Source organism: Oncorhynchus tshawytscha, linkage group LG01, assembly GCF_018296145.1.
Source record: "Oncorhynchus tshawytscha isolate Ot180627B linkage group LG01, Otsh_v2.0, whole genome shotgun sequence".
NCBI lineage: Eukaryota > Metazoa > Chordata > Actinopteri > Salmoniformes > Salmonidae > Oncorhynchus > Oncorhynchus tshawytscha.
Window position 1 is genome coordinate 41,791,388 of NC_056429.1, and position 27,830 is coordinate 41,819,217.

The 27,830-nt window shown below is 40.6% G+C and overlaps 1 protein-coding gene across 1 annotated transcript in view; it reads left to right on the forward strand.

Moving 5' to 3' along the window:
- The first annotated feature begins 1,775 nt into the window (after window positions 1-1,775).
- Window positions 1,776-27,830, forward strand: part of LOC112250872 (phosphatidylinositol 3-kinase regulatory subunit gamma) — a 293,219-nt gene continuing 267,164 nt past the window's right edge. Inside the window, exons 1-2 of the mRNA XM_042321581.1 lie at window positions 1,776-1,993; window positions 2,286-3,088. Of these exons, the coding sequence (XP_042177515.1) occupies window positions 2,728-3,088 (361 nt within the window). The 5' untranslated portion in view covers window positions 1,776-1,993; window positions 2,286-2,727. The remainder of the gene's footprint in view (window positions 1,994-2,285; window positions 3,089-27,830) is intronic.

A 27,830-nucleotide genomic window follows, 5' to 3' on the forward strand; every position in this document is an offset into this window, starting at 1 on the left:
TGTGAGGCTAGATAGGGACCGTCAATAAATTACACAATGTAAATGGGACAATATTTTCATGTTGCACACCTTTTAGTCTCAATAAATGCTTTCAATATTGCTATATGAATTTCTAAAATCTATACTTGGTTTCATTTGTATTTTTTTACCCCTCTTTTCTCCCAATTTCGTGATTATGATTTTGTCTCATCGCTGCAACTCCCCAACAGGCTCAGGAGAGGCTCAGGTCAAGTCATGCGTCCTCCGAAACATGACACGCCAAACCTCACTTCTTAACACCTGCCTGCTTAACCAGGAAGCCAGCTGCACCAATGTGTCGGAAGTAAACACCGTTCAACTGACCACCGGGGTCAACCTGCATGCGCCCGGCCGGCCACAAGGAGTCGCTAGAGTGCGATGAGCCAAGTAAAGTCCCTCCAGCCAATTGTACGCCGCCCTATGGGACTCCCGGTCACGGCTGGTAATGACACAGCCTGGGATTGGTCTAAAGTTGGCATTCATAGAAAAGTAACTATGCATGAGAATGTTTGTCCTCCATGCAAACTTTAGTCCATGCATATGCAGAATTTCTAGTGGTTGAAGTATTGTTTTGCAAGCAGGCAAGTACATATTTTATGCAAATAGGGGATATGATGACACTCTTACTCATCAAACACAATAACAAGATGCAGCCATTTGCAATTAGTGAGAAGAATGAAAATCTATGTGTTTTATTTTTGGAATAATTAGACATAGGAATCTATTCCTATTCCGCCCACACCTCTAGAGAAATGTGATCCATTTTTCCATTGCTCTCTCTTTTAGAAACTGCCATGAAGTTATAATGCTTGTTCACACTGCAGTTTTATGACAGGTCTGATTTATAAGGGGAAACGTGCTTATGTATTCTTTTCAGAAATGGCACAATAATTTAGAATATATTTAGTGTTATAAATGAGGCCCAGGGCACAAAATGCAAACTTTTGAGGAAAAACTGGCGCACAAAAGTTTTGTGGTATATTCTATACACAACGTTAATAAATGAGGCACCATATCTACCTGATCTTTTAATTATACTACCTGGCCGGACTTGCCCTCCTCCTCAACAAGTGGTCGGGTGCAGTTAGCCTTCTGATGGCTCTTGTTTTTTTAATTTTTTAAATCTCCTTCAGTTTGATCTGATGATTTGATAAATTCGTCTATCAGTGTGCTGAAATTTAACTAGTGGCTGCTGCCTGTTGCTGACATTGTGTAAAACTTTCTTCCACGCAAATTATGTTCACAAATAAACTACACAGAAAATGTGCACCCATGACGGTCGCAGTTTACCCCTGGCAATGGAACGGTTAGATAACGGTCCTGGTGGGGAGAAATTAGGATAGAAGCACTGCTGCCATACCATCCGCAATATCATCATTATTTTCCCTCTAAATGTAATTCATGTGAGATTTATATATTTTTTTCAAGAGTTGCGCAGTTCAGGTAAAACAAGTGTTAAATAATGTATTATCATTCTGACGGAGCTCCATGAAATACTATCCTAGCCTAGCTGCTTACACTGACCGCCCGTCTCGATTTGAACCCTCTACTCATTGCGCACGTGAGTAGACTACAACAGTAACGGTAAAAAAAGAAGAAAAAATAGGGTTTCTATTATGAGCAGTAAACCAGGTCATGTAGCATATTGTCTACTGCAGTAGTGTGCATTCTCTACTAGAATAATTTGCAGACGCCGGGGGTGTGGTCTCTGACATCAACACGCGCTGCTCTACTCCCTAGGTCTGGCTTGAGGTCTGGACCAGGCAAGCGTCATTATATCGGACCATATGGACGTCTGCTTTTATATCCTGTATTTTAATAAACAAGTCGCACAAATTGGATAACGAATAAAAGGCACGGATAGAAGGCAAGAGCATCGAAAGAGAGGCAAGTTTGTTCTGCATTTTCGCAGAGTAGGCTACCACTCGAGTTTCAGCATGCTGCTCTGAAGTTCCTATTCGCCAAGTCACGTTTTGTAAGTGATATGTTTCCATGCCTTCATTTAATATTGTAATATGAAATGTAATGTACAATATTAGCCAGATACTATGGAACCCATATATTTAAATAATGTTCGATTTTTCTTATATCTGTAGGCCTGCATTCTGTATTAAGTTTAACTATAAATCATCCTTATATTGCTTCCTACAATAGTGATTCAAATAATGACATAGTGATAATAGTACTACATGTTTGATCACTATATCAACATATTTCATGTCATAATAATGAGTCTAATGATCATGTAACTTTGATGACGTTTCCAGGTAAGGCTGGCTGGGAGAGAGAGGGCTGTCTGAGAGTATGCTGGACTGGATGCCTCGGCCTGTCAGCTCTGCAGTGGATTAATATTATTCCGGTACAGGAGGGAGCCAGATTCCCGTGTTGTGTGTTCATCGTGCTGACACTATTAGACAGACAAGAGGGGTGGAGCTTTAGAGGTGGACCTAACCAAGGACAACTGTCTGGTTTCTTCTCAGTGTATGGTGCAGTTTCTCACCTGATGCTGAAGGGATCCTTCCAATGTTGACTCTTTGATCTTCCCTTCAACCCAAGGGCTTCTAAATGACTAGACTACAGAGGGGAGTGCTAAAGTATTAGGCCTCGCTGAGGCATTGGATTGAAGTGTGCAAAGTAAAAACAGCAGACGTGAGTGAGTGGCACAGGAGATCTCAGTTGGAGCCTGCCTGAGGACCTATCTATGAGCCTATGACTGTGGCCATGACAGCCTCCGACAGCAGCTTCCAGTACCGTGCGCTCTTTGAGTACAAACGGGAACGTGGTGATGACATCAGCCTCCAGCCGGGGGACGTCCTGACGGTCCTGAAAGCCTCCCTAAAGGACTACCAGGAAGGGGACGAGCGCAGCCCCAAGGGATGGCTGCACGGCACCAACGAGCGGACCAAGGAGAAGGGCGACTTTCCTGGGACGTTTGTGGAGTATGCAGGGGTGGTGAGGCAGGTGCTGCCTGTGGTCAAGCCCTGGCCCAGGCCCGTACCCCCAACCCCTGGGGGAACACAGAGCAGTGTCGGGCCCGGGCCCCAGCCTCCAGGGGCCACTGCAGCAGGAGGTGAGTGTTGGGACTGGGGCTAGGGCATGCCAAGACCACTCCATTCAGAAACATGGAGACTGGTAAATGTTTGAGCTATCTGTTATGAACTGTTAAATGCAATTTAATGGTGCTTTGCTTTACTGTTGGTCAGGTAATCTATTCCGCTAGGGTTTTATTCTGATGCTGGACCAGAGGTGTACAGTAACACTGACTGAATGGTAGCCTGTCTGTTGGGTCATTCCATTTGATTTCAATCACTTTTTGAACGCACCACTTTTGATTTGAACATAGCTTTCCATACAGATTTTCCCACGGTAGAAGTGGTCAGAAAGCATCTTTTTGTTGTTGGAGGTGCTCAAAGTTGACCCGTTTTGCATACCCAATCATAACATGAGACATCCATGTCTTCATCACTGGAAAAGATTAAAGGTTGAGTTTGACATCATGAAAAAGCTTACAAACAGGGTTGTCAAACTATTTAATAATTTCTTGATTATTATAATTTTACTTAACTCTAACGTCAATTATAAAGTTTTTTTGTGTGTGCATATGCTGTTGGTTAAACCCTCATTTACATAATCTGAAGTGTATGTGTTGTGCCCACCATCAATTGAGACACAGCAGGGTCGTTCCATATGATTTCAATCACTTTCTGACTGAACCCCTTTTGATTTGAACAAAATCTTCCATACATGTTTGCCCATGGTAGAAGTGGTCAGACAGTGACTTTTTGGACCTTAATACCAAAACATTCAGGAGATAGAGGTGCATAAAGTTGACCCATTTTGCAAGAAGTCATTTCCATGTAAAAGGACCCATGAGCACCAACATGTGAAGTCTATAGGAGTATATGAAATTTTGTGTCAAATGAAAGCTAACAACCTACATTTTTGAGAAATTAAGGCATATATATATATATATTTTTTTTTTCAAACCATTTTACATCCTAGAAATTACAAATAAGCAAAGATTTTGATTTCTGGTCATGGGCAATTCCACATTAACAGAACTACGCTTTGACTCAGTTATTTTTTTACATTAAATGTATGCCAAACAAAAACCATTGGCTTCAAAGTTGAACAAATCATACAACTCTATGCACAAGGACTGCTTTTAACAATTTCCACAGGACATTTTTACAAAAACTGCAGATACAAACTTTGGTAACGGAATAACTGTAAAATCTCTCAGGTTTTTATGTGACCATTTTGTCTGCAGAAATAATGGGGTGTTAGCTATGAGATGGAACTTGAGTTTGAAAATATCTATTTTGGTTATTGAACTACAGTAAATGAAGTGGATTTACACCAGGTAACAGAATTATGGTGATGGAATTACATCATGGGTCTCTGATCTGTCATACAAAAAAATGCATAATTCTGGATATGAATGTCATTTTCCTCATGTTTGGACGTCACAACGCCCCATAGCACAGTAGAGTACAATGCAGTACAATACTACACAGCGGAATAGTGTTCAGTAGAGTACATTCCAATATACTGTACTATACTTTTCTTTACTGTACTGTACAGTATAACTGTATTGTATTGGACTGTACTGTGCTCTACTCACTGTATATTACTGTACTGTATTGTACTGTACTCTACTGTGCTCTACTCACTGTACTGTAGTATACTGTGGTATCCAAACGTGTGAAACATATGTCTATGATAAGTTCAGATTTGGTCCAATCTGGTCCGTCTGTGGATGTTAACATCAAGGCCAGAGTGGACTGACCAACTTTCAACAACTTTCCAATGTCTATCAATTTCCGGTGTCAGTCGGTCAGTGCTAAGTATGTGAGGCTGCTGACTACAGTACATTACAAGAGAGGGGGCTTATAGGTAGGTGTCAATAAGAGCTGGTAGAGGTGACATAAACTGGAGAGTGAGAAAGAGAGGGAGAGAGAGGAGGAGGGGTTGCTGAACATGACAGTATGCCAGTGGAAGTACTGTAGCAGGTGACCCAACTGGGGTTTGTGACCATTATGATTGTCCATTGTAGCCAATTCAGTTGCAGTAATTCCATTACAGATTTGTTTGGTACGAATTGTAATCACTTAATGAACAAAATTGATATCAGAAAAATCACTGCAACTAATTGGTAGGTTACTTCTGTGAACTGTCATAATCCTTCCCTCATGAGGGAGAGAAATTGGAAAATAAATTAAAGATACAGTTTGGGGGTTTTTGCTAACGGAAGGCAATATTTCTTAAACTTAGAGAAGGTTAACAATTTCTCCAAAACTAAATATACAGTAAGTGTTGAGATTAATTGGCATGGGTCTTTACATCAACTTTGTGTTATGATTTATTTCTGACACTGTTTAAGACTTTCTCTGGTAGATGTTTTCTAAGACCCCTTTTCCATCTGTTTATCCAGAAATCAAAACCTTTACTTTTGCCTAATTTTTAAGGAAAATGGTTGAAAAATGTATCTGACTGTACCCTTTTCAAATATACACTCTTGATATGCTTCTATGTATGAACCTCATATGTTGGTGCTCATGTTCCCTTTTCAATGGAAATGCCCTCACAGAGATGGAAAAGGGAGTTCAAAATCCAATCAAATTTTATTGGTCACATACACATGGTTAGCAGATCTTATGCGAGTGTAGAAAAATGCTTGTGAGACCTACTAGCAAAAGTCTTACGCTATTAGAAATACATTAAAATCTTTTTTTAAAGGTAACCTTTATTTAACTAGGCAAGTCAGTTAAGAACAGATTCTTATTTACAATGACAGCCTACCCCCGGCCAAACCCAGGTGACACTGGGACAATTGTGTGCCGCCCTATGGGGCTCCCAATCACGGCCAGATGTGATGTAGCCTGGATTTTGTAGTGAAGCCTCTTGCACTGAGATGCAGTGCCTTAGACCGCTGCACCACTTGGGAGCCCATACATCCATACACATTAACACAATAATGTTGAAGTGAAGGCCCCTGCCAACTAATATCAAGATTTCTATTTAGTTTTGCAGAAATTATTTGCCTTCTATAAGTTCAAGAAATACTATTATTATATCTTTAAGATATTTTCTAGTTTCTCTCCCTCATGAGGTGGGAGGATTATGAAAGTTCAATGATACATTTTTTTTAATGAACTATTAAGTTATAAAAATGCGTCACTCTGTTACTAAATCACAGTTGCAGTAGAGTAGAGTACAGTAGAGTACAATACAGTACAGTAAAGAAAAGTACAGTAGAGTATAGTTCAGTACAGGAGAACACACGAGAGTACAGAATAATGTAAAATACTCTACTGTACTGAATTTAGCTAGACGATTTTAATGGGCTAAAGTGATGCTCCATTAGCTGTTACAGGATAGGTACTGTTTGGTGTAGCACAGAGAATTTTCTACCAAATACAGTTGAAGTTGGAAGTTTACATACACCTTAGTCAAATACTTTTAAATGTTAGTTTTTCCACAATAACTGATATTTAATCCAAGTAAATATTCCCTTTCTTAGGTCAGTTAGGACCACCACTTTATTTTAAGAATGTGAAATGTCAGAATAATAGTAGAGAGAATGATTTATTTCAGCTTTTATTTCTTTCATCTCATTCCCAATGGGTCAGAAGTTTACATACACTCAATTAGTATTTGGTATCGTTGCCTTTAAATTGTTTAAATTGGGTCAAATGTTTAGGGTAGCCTTCCACAAGCTTCCCACAATAAGTTGGGTGAATGTTGGCCCATTCCTCCTGACAGATCTGGTGTAACTGAGTCAGGTTTGTTGGCCTCCTTGCTCGCACACACTTTTTCAGTTCTGCCCACAAAGTTTCTATGGGATTGAGGTCAGGGCTTTGTGATGGCAACTCCAATACCTTGACTTTGTTGTCCTTGAGCTATTTTGCCAAAACTTTGGAAGTATGCTTGGGATCATTGTCCATTTGGAAGACCAATTTAAGACCAAACTGTAACTTCCTGACTGATGTCTTGAGATGTTGCTTCAATATATCCACATACATTTCCTGGCTCATGATGCCATCTATTTTGTGAAGTGCACCAGTCCCTCCTGCAGCAAAGCACCCCCACAACTGCCCCGTTCTTCATGGTTAGGATGGTGTTCTTCGGCTTGCAAGCCTCCCCCCTTTTCCTCCAAACATAATGATGGTCATTATGTCCTAACAGTTCTATTTTTGTTTCATCAGACCAGAGGACATTTCTCCAAAAAGTGCGATCTTTGTCCCCATGTGTAGTTGCAAACCGTAGTCTGGCTTTTTTTATGGCGGTTTATGAGCAGTGGCTTCTTCCTTGCTGAGCGGCCTTTCAGGTTATGTCGATATAGGACTTGTTTTACTGTGGATATAGATACTTTTGTACCTGTTTCTCCAGCATCTTCACAAGGTTCTTTGCTGTTGTTCGTGTATTGATTTGCAATTGACCAAAATACATTAATCTCTAGGAGACAGCGTGGTCCCATGGTGTTTATACTTGCGTACTATTGTTTGTATAGATGAACGTGGTACTTTCAGCCGTTTGTAAATTGCTCCCAAAGATGAACCAGACTTGTGGAGGTCTACAATTTTTTTTCTGAGGACTTGGCTGATTTCAAGCATGATGTCAAGCAAAGAGGCACTGAGTTTGAAGGTAGGCCATGAAATACATCCACAGGTACACCTCCAATTGACTCAAATGATGTCAATTAGCCTATCAGAAGCTTTGAAAGCCATGACATCATTTTCTAGAATTTTCCAAGCTGTTTAAAGTCACAGTCAACTTAGTGTATGCAAACTTCTGACCCACTGGAATTGTGATGCAGTGAGTTATAAGTTAAATAATCTGTCTGTAAACAATTGTTGGAAAAATTACTTGTAGATGTCCTAACTGACTTGCCAAAACTATAGTTTGTTAACAAGAAATTTGTGGAGTGGTTGAAAAATGAGTTTTAATGACTCCATCCTAAGTGTATGTAAACTTCCGACTTCAACTGTATGTATGGAAGGTTTAGTTCAAATCAAAAGGGGTGCTGTGAAAATGTGATTGAAATCAATTGGAACGTCCCTGTTATAAAATGAGTCACCATGGACCAAAGTGCGAATTGGGCTTCCGGGTATTTCTGCACTTCCACCAGACCAGAGTCCTGAGAAGTGAACATGTTGTGACACAGCCTCTGTGTGCTCCAATATGTTCCAATGTGCTCCAGAGGCACAGCCTGCCTCAAAGATGCTATCCTGAATTAGCGTAATTGTGTCGCAATGTTTCTCTCACTGAAGTAGTCCCTAACCAAACTCAGGTGTTGCTTCTGCTGAAATGAATGTACAGTAGCATTTGTGTTTGCGAAGATGATGGGTATGTGTTTTTGCGAAAGATTGGGTATACGTGTGTGCGTGTGTGTGTTTGTGTGTGCACTTGTCTGAGTGTGAATGTGTGTCTGAGTATACGTGTCATGACTCGCAGGCAGCTGGATTTGTTTGGATGTTTTATTCAGGATCCAGATGAGCAAACGCAACACTCTTCCCAAAGAGGACAAGCTCTGGTCTAACTGTATCCTGACTCCGTGTGAGCAAGCAAGCAAACGCAACACTTATCTTCTATTTGGCAGGCTTTGATTAAGGTTTTTACAGGGCTGGGGAGCTCTGTTTTAGCTCTGTGTGTTTGGCCTGTTAGGATTGCTGTAGTGTAGTGTGGTGTTGTGTGGTGTGGGCTCATGTAGTGTAATCTCCCGAGGGCAGATTCTGCGTGTAGACCGGAGAATCTGCCGGGACTGAATGGGATGCGTGAGAAATCGAGCTGCAGTAGTTTTGGTCTTTGGGCTTTTGTCACTGGTTATATTATCTGATCAGGCAGTCTCATTGTTCAAACACTACCTGTCAGATAGAACTCAGTGTGCCCAGTTTTATGGCAATTTGTCTGATATGTTAACTGTCCAGAAGGGGGTGCCACATGGCTCTGTTCTTGGACCACTGCTGTTTACTATCTATATTAATAATGTTGGTAGAAATGTGTCGAATGCTAGTTACCATTTTTATGCTGATGACAGTTACTTATTAAAGGCCTGTGAAGAACTCCAGTCTGCTTTTACTGTTGTCCAGACTCAGCTCTATCAGCTGAAGTTGCTTTTAAATGCTGAAAAGATAAATGGTTGATGGTTTTCCTGAAATCTAAGATAAAACCTCACTCTTCCACGTATAGTCACTATGCCGTACAAGCAAATAGAATGAGTAGAAACTTACAAGTACTTGGGTTTTTTGCTAGATGAGTGTCTCACCTTTAAACCCCACATCGAAGGTCTTATGAAAAAGCTTAGGCTCAAATTTTCGTAATAAGTAATGTTTTTCTTTTGAAGCAAGAAAGATGCATGTTTATGCTACTTTTGTGCCTGTAATTGATTATGGTGATATCTTGTACATGTATGCCCCTGTGGCGCATTACGTATGCTGGACACTGTGTACTATGGGGCGCAGATGTTTGCTGGAGGAACACGGAGGGCTTAGTTTGCAGAGGGAGTCGTAGTGCCCAAACAACACTTCTATCACTGTTTACGTTTCCATGAACTTGTCCAGTGATTTTTGTTGACATTTAGAAAGTGTTTAATAGAAAATAGATGCGACAATTGCCTGCTACAGTGTGTTTCCATTGAACTGATAAAAACAGCTGGATGTAATGACATCACACCAAAACCTGTCGTATAAAAATGGTGTTTCCATCTATATAGGCAAATTGCTCATTCATAAATTAGCAATAGCCTGTATACCCTCCAAACTATGTGTTTCTTGTCTCAGGAAGCCCACAAAAGCCAGCATGGATAGAATGCAAGAATTTACTAATATTTTCTAATAAGTATCATGAGTTAACATATTGCCACGGTCCGTGCTACGGTGAAAATTGCACTCCTGTAGATCTGAAGTAACTGAATGGTGAAACTTGCACCCAGCCAGCTAGAAAAGCAAGGCGAAGCAATTCAGGCATGAAAAATAGATTTAGCATGCAGTAGGCATTTCCAATTAAAAGTTAAGTGGAGCTTTATAGTTACTTGATGACATAACATAATAATTTGTTGCAATAAAGAAAGTTTGAAATCCAGCCCTGTCAAATACATAGAAATGTTTCCATTACACGTCGCAATGCTGTTGTTTTTTGCAACATTGCTTTGTAGAATAAACCTGGGTCAGTGAAACCTGCGTAGTGTTGACAAGCAGGCATAAGAGGGCTCACAAATCTGAAGTGTTCGGTACAGTACTGTACTTGGTGTTCCAAAACACTCTCCCTTCCTCCGATGTGCTTGGGAGGGGGAGAAGTGGAATAAGAATGGATTAAGTTCTAGAGTCCCGGTGGTGAGGCACATTCACGACCCGCGTTCCTTCACTCATTCTCCCCGTTTCCTTCTTGAACCTACAAAACCAGCCAATTCCCACACCTCCAGTCACAGTCAATTAAAATCAGGTGAATATAACAACGATAGCAACCGTGTGTTTTATGTGAAACTGAAACTGATATGCTGAGATAGCGGTTAGCAAAGTCCTCCTATCTATCTCACCAGTGCATGCTCGAGTTTGACAACTAGCCATCCCATTTGGGTGTTGTACAGTACCAGTCAAAAGTTTGGACACACCTACTCATTCCAGGGTTTTTCTTTATTTTTACTATTTTCTACATTGTAGAATAATAGTGAAGACATCAACACTACGAAATAACACATGGAATCATGTAGAAACCAAAAAAGTTAAACAAATCAAAGTAGGTGTTATATTTGTGATTCTTCAAAGTAGCGTACCATTTGCCCTGATGACAGCTTTGCACACTCTTGGCATTCTCTCAACCAGCTTCAGGAGGTAGTCACCTGGAATGCATTTCAATTAACCTTGTTAAAAGTTAATTTGTGGAATTTCTTTCCTTCATGCATTTGAGCCAATTAGTTGTGTTGTGACAAGGTAGGGGTGGTATACAGAATATAGCCCTATTTGGTAAAATACCAAGTCCATATTATGGCAAGAACAGCTCAAATAAGCAAAGAGAAATGACAGTCCATCAATACTTTAAGACATGAAGGTCAGTCAATCTGAAAAATGTAAAGAACTTTGAAAGTTTCTTCAAGTGCAGTCACAAAAACCTTCAAGCACTATGATGAAACTGGCTCTCATGAGGACTGCCGCAGGAAAGGAAAAAAAAGAGTTACCTCTGCTGCAGATGATACGTTCATTAGCATTATCAGCCTCAGAAATTGCAGTCCAAATAAATGCTTCACAAAGTTCAAGTAACAGACACATCTCAACATCAACTGTTCAGAGGAGACTGCGTGAATCAGGCCTTCATAGTCGAATTGCTGCAAAGAAACCACGACACCAATAACAAGAAGAGACTTGCTTGACTTGCACAAGTAATGGAAATTACACCATTGGAAATCATTCCTATGGTCTGATGTGTCCAAATTTGAGATTTTTGGTTCCAACCGCCATGTCAGAGTAGGTGAACGGATGATCTCTGCATGTGTGGTTCCCACCGTGAAGCATGGAGGAGGTATGATGGTGTGGGGGTGCTTTACTGGTGACACTGTCAGTGATTTATTTTGAATTCAAGGCAAACTTAACCAGCATGGCTACCACAGAATTCTTTATTTATTTATTTCTTACCCCTTTTTCTCCCCCATTTCGTGGTATCCAATTGGTAGTTACAGTCTTGTCTCGTCGCTGCAACTCCCGTACGGACACGGGAGAGGCGAAAGTCGAGAGCCGTGCGTCCTCTGAAACACAACCCAACCCAACCCAACCAAGCCGCACTGCTTCTTGACACAATTTCCACTTAACCCGGAAGCCAGCCACACCAATGTGTCAGAGAAAACATTGTACAGCTAGCAACCGTGTCAGCGTGCAATGGGAAAAGGACATCCCTGCCGGCCAAACCCTCCCCTAACCCGGATGACGCTGTGCCAATTGTGCGCCTCCCCATGAGTCTCCCGGTTGCGGCCGGCTGTGACAGAACCTGGACTTGAATCCAGAATCTCCAGTGGCACAGCTTGCACTGCAATGCAGTGCCCTAGACCACTGCGCCACTCGGGACTCCGCTGCTACCACAGCATTCTGCAGTGATACAACATCCCCTGGTTTGTGCTTAGTGGGACTATCATTTGTTTTTCAACAGGACAAATACCCAAGCCGTGTAAGGGCTATTTGACCAAGGAGGATAGTGATGGAGTGCTGCATAAGATGACCTGGCCTCCACAATCACCCAACCTCAACACAATTGAGATGGTTTGGGATGAGTTGAAACCCAAAGTGAAGGAAAAGCAACCAACAAGTGCTCAGCATATGTGGGAACTCCTTCAAGACTGTTGGAAAAGCATTCCTCATGAAGCTGATTGAGAGAATGCCAAGAGTCTGCAAAGCTGTCATCAAGACAAAGGCTGGCTAATTCGAAGAATCTCAAATATAACATCTATTTTGATTTGTATAACACTTTTTTGGTTAATACATGATTCCATATGTGTTATTTCATATATTTGATGTCTTCACTATTATTCTACAATGTAGAAAATAGCAAAAATAAAGAAAAAACCTTGAATGAGTAGGTGTGTCCAAACTTTTGACTAGTACTGTAAGTTAGTATGTTCGCTAGCAAGATAAATACAACCACTGCACTGCAATTATGACAGTGGTTGATGAATCCCTGTTGGCTGTATGATCATTACTTGCAGGTGTAGAGGAGAGGAGGAGGAGAGGCGCCAGGCAGACTAATCAGGGTTCATTGTGAAGGTAATGGGCTAAGCATATACCACACACTGCCTGCTGGAGATAAGCACACTCAGACACAGAGAGATCTGCATATAAAGGGATGTTTCATTTTAAGTTGATGGAGGAAGCTGTTAGACAGGAACCAGACTGGCCCATGAACCAGTAACTTCCACCTGCTAACCTGAGAATCTTTATGAGGTGTGTTCTTTGACTTTGTGTGCGCATGTGGGTGTGTCTTGTTCTCTATATAACTTTAACCTTCAGATATTTTTGAGTTGACCTGGAATGAGGTCTGGCCACACAGGCAGAACACCCCATCACCTTCTGGTGCACCTAAACATTCCCCTGACACACACACACACCACACACACAAAACATACCTCACTGTCTAAAGCAGCGGTTCCCAACATTTTCCGTTCTGAGGACCCCCAAACCACCGTCAAAAGCTCTTGAATTTTTAGCATAAAATATCTTGGTGGACAAATTTAGAGTCCGTTTTATCAGTAAATGTAACAGTTGAAATGCCTATTATTATACACAATATTAGGACCACCATTTCCAGGAGTCGCGAAATTTCTTTAACATAAAATATCTTGCCGGTCACATTTAGTCCATTTTAGCAGTAAATGCAACAAATTCTTCTTCTTCTTCTAATTGTTATAAACCATTTGCATTGTTAATAGTAATGTAAAATAGCTTATAATACCATTAATACTTCCACTTCTTATTTTTGTAGAACATTTTTATAAAAATGATAATGTAATAACAAAACATTTTTGGGGGAATATACAGTGACTTCAGAAAGTTTTCAAGCCCTTGGACTTTTTCCACATTTTGTTATGTTCTAAAATGGATTCAAATGGATTTCATTGAAAGATTTTGTCAATGATCTACACAAAATACTCTGTCAAAGTGGAAGAAAAATTAAAAATGTTTGTAAAAAATATATTACAAATATAACACCAATATACTATATCTTAATTACATAAGTGTTGCCCCTTGTGATGATCACCTTTGGCAGGGATTATAGCTGGGAGTCTTTCTGGGTAAGTCTCTAAGAGCTTTGCACACCTGGGTTGTATATTATATATTATATATTATATATATTATATAATATTTGCACATTATTCATTTTTTACATTTTTTTTATTCTTCAAGCTCTGTCAAGTTGGTTGTTGATCATTGCTAGCCATCCATTTTCAAAACTGTCCATAGATTGTCAAGACGATTTAAGTCAAAGTTTTAACTAGGCCACTCAGGAACATTCAGTGTCGTCTTGGTAAGCAACTCCAGTGTATATTTGTATTGTATATTGTTTTAGGTTATTGTCCTGCTGAAACATGAATTTTTCTCTGTGTCTGTTGGAAAGCAGACTGAACCAGGTTTTCCTCTAGGATTTTGCCTGTGGTAAGCTCTATTCCGTTTATTTTTATCCCAAAAAACTCCCTAGTCTTTGCCAATGACAAGCATACCCATAACATGATGTAGCCACCACCATGGATTTGTCCCACAACATAACGCTTTGTATTCAGGATATACAGTTAATTTCTTTGCCACATTTTTTGCAGTTTTACTTTAGTGCCTTATTGCAAACATTGCATGTTTTGGAATATTTTTTATTCTGCACAGGCTTCCTTATTTTCATTCTGTCAATTGGGTTAGTATTGTGGAGTATTACAATGTTGTTGATCCATCCTCAGTTTTTTCCTGTCACAGCCATCAAACTGTAATTGTTTTAAAGTCACCATTGGCCTCATGGTAAAATCCCTGAGCGGTTTCCTTCCTATCCAGCCACTGATTTAGGAAGGACACCTGTATCTTTGTAGTGATTGGGTGTATTGATACACCATCCAAAGGGTAATTAATAACTTCACCATGCACAAAGGTATATTAAATGTCTGGGATCAGCACCAATTAGCATCTCTTAACAAACTACTGCCACATAGTCTATTCACAGGAGTCACATCAGATAGTGTGGCTCGGCCTCCCGGGTGGCGCAGTGGTGAAGGGCGCTGTACTGCAGTGCCAGCTGTGCCACCAGAGACTTTGGGTTCGCACCCAGGCTCTGTTGTAACCGGCCGCGACCGGGAGGTCCGTGGTGCAATGCACAATTGGCCTAGCGTCGTCCGGGTTAGGGAGGGCTTGGCCGGTAGGGATATCCTTGTCTCATCGCGCACCAGCGACTCCTGTGGTGAGTCGGGCTCAGTGTGCGCTAACCAAGGTTGCCAGGTGCATGGTGTTTCCTCCGACACATTGGTGCGGCTGGCTTCCGGGTTGGATGCGCGCTGTGTTAAGAAGCAGTTATATAAACTATTATTATAGTGTTCTGGTGTTCCAGTGATCTATTCCTGTTTGGTTACATCTACTGGGTTCATGTATAGATCATTATCAATAAAATGTGAAAATATTTGTCACAGCTGTCCCTTGCCGTCCAGAATCTCCTCCCATGTCCAGGAGTCCTGAGATGGCTGCTGCTGCCCGTTACCACGCTGCTTGGTCCTTTGGTGGTGGGTGATTCTGTCACAGCTGTCTCCTTCTGACGAGAAGGAGTAGTAAGGATCGGAGGACCAAAGCGCAGCGTGATGTGAATACATAAGACAAAATAACACGAAGTACACTAAACAAACAAAATAAGAACACAAATGTGACCGCTATCAACACTGAGCGCAAACATGCAACATCCATTAGACATAGATAATCACCCACGAAATACTCAAGAAATATGGCTGCCTAAATATGGTTCCCAATCAGAGACAACAACAATAAACAGCTGCCTCTAATTGAGAACCAATCTGGGCAACCATAGACATACAAAACCCCTAGACTGGTCACAACCCCATAAACATACAAAAGCCCTAGACAGGACAAAAACATATAATCACCCATGTCACACCCTGACCTAACCAAAATAATAAAGAAAACAAAGAATACTAAGGTCAGGGCGTGATAATATTGGACATTTGTAATTCTGACTATGCTCTTCGAGGAGGTGATGATATTACAACCAAATAGTTATGACAGTTATTTAACAATCCCTTGTAAACGGCACACAGTTGTCAATGGTTTTAGTGGAGCTGGGGTCTCCTTGCCCCCCAGCAGGCAAATTGTACGCCCTGCATCTTATTTTGACGTTTTATTGATAACGACCTATACTACTAGGTGATATTGTAGTTCTAAATTGGAATGAATGTTGCACAATAATGGAACTTAGCATCAGTGAGAGCTGAGTGTGAGAACCCTGGTAGCTGTCTGTTCTTAATGGGCCATTATGATGTGCACATGCAGTTATATAGAAAGAGAGACACGTTTTGCTACAGTGGCTGAGCAGTGATGGTGAGAGGGAGAGAAATGCACTTCAGAGCTAGGCAGGCAGACAGGCAGGTGGGAGTATAAACAGGCACTGCCAGTAAAATCATTTTACTGGATGACTGATTGGCCTTGGTATTGCTTAGTTGGATCCAACATCCATGCAGGTGAATTTACTTGTCAACAATAAAAACAGATGTCCTTGCAAAATGGCTGTTTTGTTTTCCACTACCAAAAGAAAACTAATTGTGAACCTGTTTCCAGCCGCCACGTAACCTGTGTGTTATTTCACAATTCAGTTGAAATGCAGGTAGTGAGCAGCAGCCTCTGTTTGTGTAGCATCTATCTTGATCTCATGACATCTCTGTTTTAATGGAGATGTTTGGCACTCAATTACACTCTGGAACGTTTCTGAAACACATGCCTCCCCAGTAGGGTTGGCATCCTTACCCTTACCTCCCATGTGTATCAAAGATGGCCGCCTATTATTTTGTGTGTATGAATAGACACATGTTACCATCTAAACCTGGACCCCAGCACCATGCCAGAAGCAGATGAAACACTCTTCCTTTGTGTGCCGTTTTGGGACATTTCTGCTGCTATTGTGGCTTTCCAGCCACCTCTCCATTTTCCACGAAGATTATAAACACAAGGGAGAGACTTGGACTGTAAATCTGGACGCTCTCGGATCTGTGTGCGCAGTGGCTTGGGATGAGGTTTTATGTTTAAAAAGAAATGTTAAAAAAAATCCCCCATCCAGCCGAAACCTGCTTTCTCTCAGTATCCTCTTCTTCTTGCTATTTATGAACCCCTATAAAATGACACGCATTTATGCCCTCATTTTTATGTCCTACACTCGTCTGTGCATTTTACATGTCCTCTGAAGACTCCTCGATGTATATATATTCTCTTCTCGCAGCCGTTTGATTCGTTTAATTCATGCAATTTGAGGAACACGTAAAGATAATTTAACCGTTTATTTGTCTCAAAACTGTCGTTTTCGGTGAAGATAAACACAGCGACTGAATGCTGCAACTAACTTTGATGTCGCATATACACTGACTACCTGGCTGGTGAAATAGATTCTTGTCCAACAGGAAAAGTTGTGTATTTCAAGCCAAGGTGTGCCGCCTGGCCCATTTCTTCATATTTCCACAGAGTGAGGCCAATCTGTCCTCTTTTCCCCTCACTCTTGATCTTATCGAGTCCAACAACCCAGCTGGATGGCACCTGCTTCGCTTCTAGGACCAATTTCCCCTTGGTGCAGCTATACACAGTTAATTTATTAGGTGATCGATGGAAAGTCATTTCACTTTTCCTAAATGGGAATGGATCAAAAGACAATCTGAGTTTGCAACATCCATTTTTTGACTTTTATATTAATGTTATATATGGTGGTTGTTCCACTAAAAGTTTTGTGATTATGCTGTGATACTTAGAGGTAATTTGCGGTTTAGTACGGTACCCTGCTTCACCACTTCATTGCTCCAGACCAGCGCAAGGGGCAGTTGGAGCACTGATTATGCTTTTGGGTCCTACTGTGTCTCTAACTGACAACTGTGTCTCTAACTGCCCATTATGGGCTATTAGCAGGACAATATACCTTTACCAACACCTCTCTGTATTTTGATACTTTGTGGATGGGGTCTCCCCAATGGCGCAGCTGTCTAAGTCACCGCATCGCAATGCAAAATGCGTTGCTACAGATACCTGTCCTGGCTGCCACCGGGAGACCCATGAGGCAGCTTTTGGTTTTAATTTAGAATCCTCCAATTCTCTATATATAATTATTGACGGAGAGTCAGGTCATATTTTTCGATATACTGTAGGTTTACCGTAGGCGACATGGGTCTCACTAGTGTTGAGTAATGTGATTTTAAAAGTGGTGTAGGTCTTATTTATTTAAAGAGCATATTGAAGCTGGAAGCAATAGGATTTGGAGCAATAGCCTACAACTATTTTATCACTGTTTCGCGCTGCTCTGAGACAAGCATGATAAATCAATGAGATTTTTTATTTTCACTGAATCTCCATTTGGGTATTGGTTAGTGTCACGCCCTGACCTTAGTTATCTTTGTTTTCTTTATTATTTTGGTTAGGTCAGGGTGTGACAAGGGTGTTTGGTTTAGTTTTTGTATTGTCTAGGTGTTTTTGTCCTGTCTAGGGTTTTGTATATATATATGGGGTTTTAGTATGTCTAGGTATATGTAGGTCTATGGTGACCTGAATTGGATCCCAATCAGAGACAGCTGTTTATTGTTGTCTTTGATTGGGGATCCTATTTAGGTTGCCATTTCCATTTTGGTTTTGTGGGTTATTGTCTATGTGTAGTTGCCTGTCAGTACTCGTGTCTTATAGCTTCACGTTTGTTTTGTTAGTTTGTTTAGTGTTCTATGTGTAATAAAATAATAATGTATTCTTATCACGCTGCGCCTTGGTCTCCTCATTATGACGAACGTGACAGTTAGACTGCAATTAGAAATGTTATGCTCTTAGTTATGCTCTAGGCAAGTCAGTTAAGAACAAATTCTTATTTACAAGGACAGCCTACTCCTTCTTCCCCATTGGGGAATTGAACCCCGGTCTCCCGCGAACCCACACAAGACAGAGATTCTTTATCTAAATAGCCAAGTACTGTAGCCTACTCTCAACCGTCACGTTGTACAACGCCATATTTTCCGTTCCATCCTAACAGAAACCCAGAGGGTTTTTTGTTTTTCTTGGAATAGAAACACCATAATATGAGTCCCATATACTATGTTCTTACAAAAAAATGTTTTAAATTCTCTAGTACAGCCACTTTTGAAGGCTGTCAAATGCTTCTCAAAGATGCCCTCTGGTGGACAAACTAGCACTAACTCGCATTAATGGTACCGGTGGTTGGCACTTAAATAACGTGCCATAGAATTCTGTGGCACCACGCAAGCTGAGCTGCAGTACGCTGCAACTTTTAAAGGACGAACCACTGTACCCATTGATTCTGGAAGAATATATAACTTATGAATGTCTGAAGTTTTTTAGTCTGAAGTGTGTAAACCAACACTGTACAGCATCAAAACATGGTTAAAACGATCAATTTAATCTCATGGATGGTCAGTCCTTGCATCCATAGTTCTGGCTATGAATTTGAGAGTGGTTACATTTCCTCCAGCCCCAGGCCTCAGCTGTCTACCAAAACAGTGGCGGGGTGCCCCCTTTATTATTGTTTGAACTGCAGATTGCCCTTTTGACACATACATTAGCAATCCACCACCAGACAGTCAAAGACAGGCCAAGCGAGTTGCTAGGCTGGGGATAGCAGAGTACAGACCAGAGTATGGAGAGAGTGGAATTGTATTGTCACTTCTTCTTCCATTAGCAGGAGAAGGAGCTAGCTAATTGCCTGGGCTGTTAAAACTAATGTACCTCTGGAGCCAGGGTAAGGCCAGGGCTACTCTCAGCCCCACTCAAGCCCAAGGAGAGAGGCTGTTAGCTGGGGAATGAACAGACACTAGTGCTATTATCTGGATCTGTAGTAGTATTGACTTCTAACCAAACTAATGGGTGGAGAGAGGGGCATTTTGACTGTCATTTTACAGATGGAGAGGAAGAGAAGAACGAGGGAGAGAAGAAGCCCTGGTCTTTGAAGCATTCCAGCTATTCAGGTATATGTACAACATCAGACGGTTAAACTAGGTCATGATTCTCCTGTGCCAGCCGTTTACCTCTGTCTGCCTGCTTCGTGCCCTCAAGGTTAAACACTTCTTCTTGGATCCCTCATCTCCTGTCCCCTTTCATCTTCCCATGGAAATGATAATGCTCTGCTCTCACAAAAAAACAGAGTGAGAGCCACTGAGTGGAAGGATGAATGATGCCTCTGCAAATAGGGCTCAGACAGTTGGGTTCTTCCACCAATTCGGTGCCTTTTGAGAAGTGTAACCCCCACGTCCCCCAAAAATATATAAAGTTTGATTTCACATCATTTTAACATTCTGTCATAAAATGCAGGTTAAACTTAATAAAAAAGCAAGTTTTCCCATCTCAAGAGGTTACATTTTAAAAAATGACTAAAGTAAGTGCCTATTAAGAGTGCCTTTTACAGTGGCTTGCGAAAGTATTCACCCGCCTTGGAATGTTTCCTATTTTGTTGCCTTACAACCTGGAATTAAAATAGATTTGGGGGGGTTTGTATAATTTGATTTACACAACATGCCTACCACTTTGAAGATGCAAAATATGTTTTATTGTGAAACAAACAAGAAACAAGACAAAAAACTGAACCTGAGCATGCATAACGATTCACCCCCCCAAAGTCAATAATTTGTAGAGCCACCTTTTTCAGCAATTACAGCTGCAAGTCTCTTGGGGTATGTCTCTATAAGCTTGGCACGTCTACTGGAATTTTTGTCCATTCTTCAAGGCAAAACTGCTCCAGCTCCTTCAAGTTGGATAGGTTCCGCTGGTGTACAGCAATCTATAAGTCATACCACAGATTCTCAATTGGATTGAGGTCTGGGCTTTGACTAGGCCATTCCAAGACATTTAAATGTTTCCCCTTAAACCACTCGAGTTGCTTTAGCAGTATGCTTAGTGTCATTTTCCTGATGGAAGGTGAACCTCAGTCCCAGTCTCAAATCTCTGGAAGACTGAAACTGGTTTCCCTCAAGAAATTCCCTGTATATATCGCCATCCATCATTCCTTCAATTCTGACCAGTTTCCCAGTCCCTGCCGATAAAAACATCCCCACAGCATGATGCTGCCACCACCATGCTTCACTGTGGGGATGATGTTCTTGGGGGATGAGAGGTGTTGGGTTAGCGCCAGACATAGCGTTTTCCTTGATGGCCAAAAAGCTCAATTTTAGTCTCATCTGACCAGAGCACCTTCTTCCATATGTTTGGGGAGTCTCCCACATGCCTTTTGGTGAACACCAAACATGTTTGATTATTTTTTTCTTTAAGCAATGGCTTTTTTCTGGCCACTCTTCCGTAAAGCCCAGCTCTGTGGAGTGTATGGCGTAAAGGCGTCCTATAGACAGATACTCCAATCTCCTCTGTGGAGGTTTGCAGCTCCTTCAGGGTTATCTTTGTTGCTTTTCTGATTAATGCCCTCCTTGCCTGGTCCGTGAGTTTTGGAGGGCGGCCCTCTCTTGTCAGGTTTTTTATGGTGCCACATTCCATCCATTTTTTTTATAATGGATTTAATGATTCTCCATGGGATTTTCAAAGTTTCAGATATTTTATCTGTACTTCTTCACAACTTTGTCTCTGACCTGTGTGGAGCGCTCCTTGGTGCTCCTTGCCTAGCGTTGTTACAGACTCTGGGGCCTTTCAGAACAGCTTTAAATATAATGAGAACTAATTATGTGAAGGTAATTGGTTGCACCAAATCTTATTTAGGGGCTTGATAGCAAAGGGGGTGAATACATATGCACTCACCACGTTTCAGTTTTTATTTTTTTCATTTCACTTCACCAATTTGGACTATTGTGTCCATTACATGAAATCCAAATAAAAATCAATTTAAATTACAGGTTGTAATGCCACAAAATAGGAAAAATGCCAAGGGGGGTGAATGCTTATGCAAGGCACTGTAAGTGCCAAATAAAGTAACAGGGTTGAAGATTTCATCTTAAATCAGCCATAAATCCCCTTATGATAGGGGGAAGGGAAGCTTGTTGTGTGAAACAGGGAGGGGTATTTGAATGCAAGCTTGAATTTTTTTTATATTGTTAAAACATTTCTAGCCTGTCGATCTATGGGTAACAGGATTGATGTGTTATGCTTGACCCACTCAGTTTTCCACAACATAACACCAGAAACATTTAGGAAGAGTTTATATTGAAAAAAATATTTCACAATATTAAAATGAGAGTTCAGTTCATGTAACATGGTTAACCTTAAAATGAGGGACAGACATAAATGAATCACTAATCACATGACATAAATAATCATCTTCAGAAATGACTTTGTCAAGCAACAAAATAACTAGGGCTGTACAATGATGGAAAAAACCTGGAGAAATGTTGAGGTTAAAGTAAATCTTTCTAAAAGACACAGAGGGTGCACAGGGGCAAGTCACAGAGGGTACACATTGTTTATTCATGTTACAAATCAGATTTGAGTTTGCCATGTGGTCTCTATTAAAGGGCACTTCATTTAATATAACAGGCTTTTAAAAGTCCATACTGGTGTACAAGTTCTACTTCAAATAGCAAAGGGACGCAAAAGGTACTATTTTTTCGTGGAACGACCAAGTATTTTTGGGCTCCCGAGTGGCACAGTGGTCTAAGACACTGCATCTCAGTGCAAGAGGTGTCATTGCAGTACCTGGTTTGAATCCAGGCTGCATCACATCCGCCTGTTATTGGGAGTCCCATATGGTGGTGCACCATTGGTCCAGCATCGTCTGGGTTTGGCCGTGGTAGGTTGTCATTGTAAATAAGAATTTGTTCTTAACTGACTTTCCTAGTTAAATAATGGTTCAATTTAAAAAATAATAATAATAATAATGTTGCTGTGATGTTTCTTGTCTACCTCTGAGCCTCATTCCTTAGCCTTACCCCTTTTTACCTCCCGCCCTTTCAAAGCACATCTTATATCACCATGTACTTCTGGCTTTATTCATGTCACCTTTAAAATATTCCTCTGAGTCTCTAAAACTGTGACAAGAGGAAGTGAGGGGGAAAGTATTCCGATATTCCAGAATATTGTGTAAAAAAAAGCCATGGAAGCTATGCCAGCTCTACAGATCACGACTGGGAGCCAATGTTGTTTCTTTGGTGGTTCTGAAATCCCTTTCCTTTTGGTATGCACCATAGCCGATAGCTTGTTTATACTGTATGCACTGTATTCAGGAGACTTGTTGCCTAAGTAGAGAGCTCAAAGCTCCCATGCTATGGCAGTTATAGTTCTGTCGAGTCAGTGTAATTTGTGTAGGGGAGCGGAAAAGCATAAACACAGACGATGCATCGTGGCAGAAGGTGTTTTGTTGCACTACAGCCTCTAACTTAGTTTGAAGGTCAGTGTTTTGCTGCTGCTGAGCCTTTTCTGCCCTCTATCTTCTCTTCTGCCGTGGTTCTCATTCACAGCATGGTTGTAATATGGGAGACATAACATTTTCCCCCTACTCTTTGAATTTCCCTTCATTGCCTTTTTTCCTGCTTTAGTACGTTGGTTCACTGTGTGTGTGTGTGTGTGTGTGTGTGTGTGTGTGTGTGTGTGTGTGTGTGTGTGTGTGTGTGTGTGCGAGTGTGATGAGTGCACATTTGTGTGCATGTATACTATTTTTTCCTTCTCCAAGGACCCATTATTAACTGAACAGTAAGCTGGGGGACGTTTTCCGCCAATCGTTTTGTGTATGGTACAGTATAATGACATCTTCAAACCCCTTCTCCTCTTTTGATACGTCCCTCAGTTCTCCAGAAGCAGTGTGTGATTCTGATCACGCTCAGGCAGGAAAGTCATCATCATCAGGCCTGATATTCCTGTAATCAACTCACACAAGGCTTGTGTCTCTTTGAAGTAGAGACGGAGGGAGTGATTGTAAACAGAGATAAGTAATGTATTTCCCACAGGCACACAGCAGCTGATAATACCTGTATTTACCATCTGAGGCTTGGATAGATACGCTCTACTTTCTTTCTCTTTCCACATGTTTACTTGCTATTGGTGGGCTGGATGGAATGAGGGTCACACAAGATTCAAACGACGCCAGCTTTGACTGTAGATAGAGGGGTGATGCGGATATAGTGTAATTGGTTCTCATGCAGAGGGTTATATCTCTCCTTTAGCTCAATGTGTTGGGAACCAGCGCAATGCAGGACACTAATTATGGATGAAATATGACAGCCAGTAGAGATGACTATGTTTTATTAATGGACAGAGCTCCGAGATATTTACTCTGTCTGTGCTGTTAGATATTCTCTAGCTCTATTTCCCTCTCTCTCCATTTCTTAAGTCTCTCTCTATTTCTTAAGTCTATTTGATCACATTTTCACTTCTATTGTGCTTTGTGTGTACTTCAGGGTTAAGTACTCGGTTTGAACTGTCCCTGACCCAACCCCTTCAGTTTTGCCCAAAGATGTCTGCGTCCATCATCTCTCTGCTTTATATTCCACCCCTCTCTCCATCTTGCCATATTCTCCTCTGTCATTCCTTTTCTCCTTTGGACTGGCAGCTAGAAGCAGTTTTGATGGATGGTCCCTATGTTTGGCATTACTTTTGGTTCTACTGAACAGAGACCATCATAAGGCAATTATATGACACTTTTATTTAACCTTTATTTAACCAGGAAGGGCTCATTGAGATTAAAATCTCTTTTTCAAGAGCGCCCTGGCCAAGATAGGCAGCACCAAGTCATTACAAAAAAATTACAGACAGACAACATGAAAAACTACCAGTAATCTAGTAAAAACCATTGAATTCACAAGAGTATAACAAAATAAATAAAACAGCAAATTAAAAACATTGACATCAGTGATTTAAAAACACCAATCGGGACAAATTCTTCCAGTTTAAAATTATTTTGTAAGGTGTTCCAAGACGATGTTTGGACATTTGGAACAGTTAGCAGGATAAAGTCCAGCGAACAAAGAGAGTACCCACCACATTTCTGAACAATAAAAATGCCCAAATAAAAAGGTAGTAAACCCAAAATGGCTTTGTAAATAAAAGTATACCAGTGACTGAGCCTACGAGTGACTAGAGAAGGCCAGCCAACCCTGGTATACAAAGTGCAGTGGTTTTGGGTTTAAAAAAGGGTTTTGCAGTTTAAAATAAATCTCAAAGTGCTATGGTAAAGAGTGTCAATTGATCTCAAACACTGAGCGGAAGCATTCATATATAAAATATCCCCATAGTCTAGTAAAGGCATAAATGTAGCTGATACTAGCCTCCTTCTGGCTTCAAAAGAAAAACAGGCCTTATTCCTAAAATAAAATCCCAATTTCAGCTTCAATTTTTGTTGTAAGGTTGTTGAATATGCATTTTAAAAGAGAGGCCATCATCAATTAGCATTCCAAGATATTTATATGAGGTTACAACCTCAATCTCCTTGCCCTGACAGGTAGCAATAGGTGAAAGGTTCAGAGGTATATTTCTTGCATTAGAAAACACCATTTGTTTAGTTCTGTCAGTATTGAGGATAAGCTTCAATTAACACAAGGTATGTTGAACAGTATAAAAATCAGTTTGCAAGTTCTGGAAAGCTTTTGTAAGAGATGAGGTACAACAATAAATAACAGTATCATCAGCATAAAAATGAAGTTGTGCATTGTGGACATTTTTGTCTAAATCATTAATATAAATAGTGAATAAGAGAGGACCAAGTACAGAGCCTTGGGGCACACCATTCAAGACAGACAATTTAACAGACATAAGCCCATCAAATTGAGTGCACAGAGTTCTATCAGACAGATAGTTAGCAAACCATGCAACTGCATGCTCCGAAAGACCTACACTCGACAATCTCTGCCTTAGTATAGCATGATCAACTGTAGCAAAAGCCTTAAAGAGATCAATAAAAAGTGAGACACAGTGCTGTTTTTTGTCAATGGCTTCAGTGATATAATTTAAAGCCTTCATGGCTGCTGTAATTGTGCCATGCTTCTTCCTGAAGTCTGATTGGTACATTGATAAAATAGAGTAAAAACTCAGTTTACTAAAATAGTAAATAAAAAATATTTTAGCTGTTCACTTACAAGGGTTTCAAGTATCTTCACCATGGGTGACAGCTTTGAGATTGGCCTATAATTATTTAAGAGTTGGATCTCCCCCTTTTAAAAGTGGTAGGACAAATGCTGATTTCCAGATCTTTGGAATTTCATTACATTCCAGGATTAGATTGAACAGAGATGTAAGTGGTTCAGCTATGAAATCAGCTGCCAGATTTAAAAAGCAGGGATCCAAAAGATCAGGACCTGCAGGCTTTCTCTGATCTAAGAATTTCAGGGCTTTATGTACTACCTGCACTGAGAATGGCAAAAAGTTAAAATTTTGACCAGCTCTCACTGGTTCATCCACACAGGGTTGTACAGAGACCGAAGACACTGAATCAAACAGCCTACCAGATTATACAAAGTGCTCATTGAAACAATTCAGCATTTCAGTTTTGTCATATATAGCAACAGAGTCCTTCAAAACACATGACACATTCATTAACATTACTGTTACCAGACATAGACTTAATAGCCTTCCAAAACTTTCTAGGGTCATTCAGGTTATCAGTGGTAACGGACATAAAATATTCAGACTTGGCCTTCCTGAGAAGAAAAGAACACTTGTTTTGTAACTGCCTAAAAATAAGCCAATCAGCATCAGAACATGATTTCCTTGCTTTAGTCCAGGCTAGATTACGATCGTAAATAAAACAAGACATCTCAGACAAAAAGCATGGATTATTCCCCCTTTAACCCTGAACCTGCAGAATGGGGCATGTTTGTTTACTATTCGGAAAAAAACATAATGAAAGAATTTCCAGGCAGTTTCCACATCAGGGATAAGCTCAATCTTGCTCCAGTCAAAATAAAACAAATCATGAAAGAAAGCCTGCTAATTAAAACACTTCAAATTTCTCTAATGAATAAAATGTGGGTTTGTCTTTGGAACCTTAGTATTTCTAACAGCAACAACAGCACAATGGTCACTTAAATCATGACAAAAAACACCAACCGCAGAATATTTATGTGGAACATTTGTCAATATCAAATCAATCAGGGTAGATTTATCTGGGCTTTTAAGATTTGGGCGAGTGGGTGAGTTAATCAACTGGGTAAGATTCATAGATTTACAAAACATTTTTAAATCATCAGACACCGGCTTTAACCAACACCAGTTGAGATCACCAATCAAGATTATTTCACTGTAAAGAAGTTTAGACATAAGGTGCGTCAAAGAAGAAAATGAATCATCGAGAGCAGAGGGGGGTCCATAACAGCCAATCACAGTTATAGAGAGCAGAGGGGGGTCAATAACAGCCAATCACAGTTATAGAGAGACCCTTTAAAACCTCAATATTCAAAGCAAGAATTTCCAACTGTTTACAAATAGTTTCAGACTTTGCCACACTTACATGGAATTTAGATTTGACATATATAGCCACACCCCCCACCTTTCTTAACCCGATCAGTGCGATAAACATTGTAACCACTTATACAAATATCCTTATCAAAAACAGACTTGCTGAGCCAGGTTTCAGAAAACACAATTACAGGGGTGGCAGGGTAGCCTAGTGGTTAGAGCGTTGGACTAGTAACCGAAAGGTTGCACGTTTGTATCCCTGAGCTGACAAGGTACAAATCTGGCGTTCTGCCCCTGAACAGGCAGTTAACCCACTGTTCCTAGGCTGTCATTGAAAATAAGAATTTGTTCTTAACTGACTTGCCTGGTAAAATAAACATCTGCATCAGTTGATTTAGCCCAAATCCTAACCCCATCAACTTTTGACAACAGGCTGCGTACATTTAAATGAAAAATACCAAAACCAGATCTTGATTTAAAATCAGAGGGGGTTTGGATACATTGCATATCAGGGCCAGGGTTAGGTTGCACGTTACCTGATATCAACAAAATAAGAATAACTAGGCACCTCTGTTTAACAACCTTGCACGGCTTCTCTTTTTAAGAGACCTACTGCAAGCGAATTCTACAAGTGAGTTTCCAGACAAAACAAAACAGTCATTTAAAACCATTAGACTTTGGTAGTGACACAAATTTGTACTGTTCACATCATGACACAAATACATCGGCACTTGGACGAGTGGACCGAGTGAAAAAGAACTAGTTCCTGCAGACAAAATG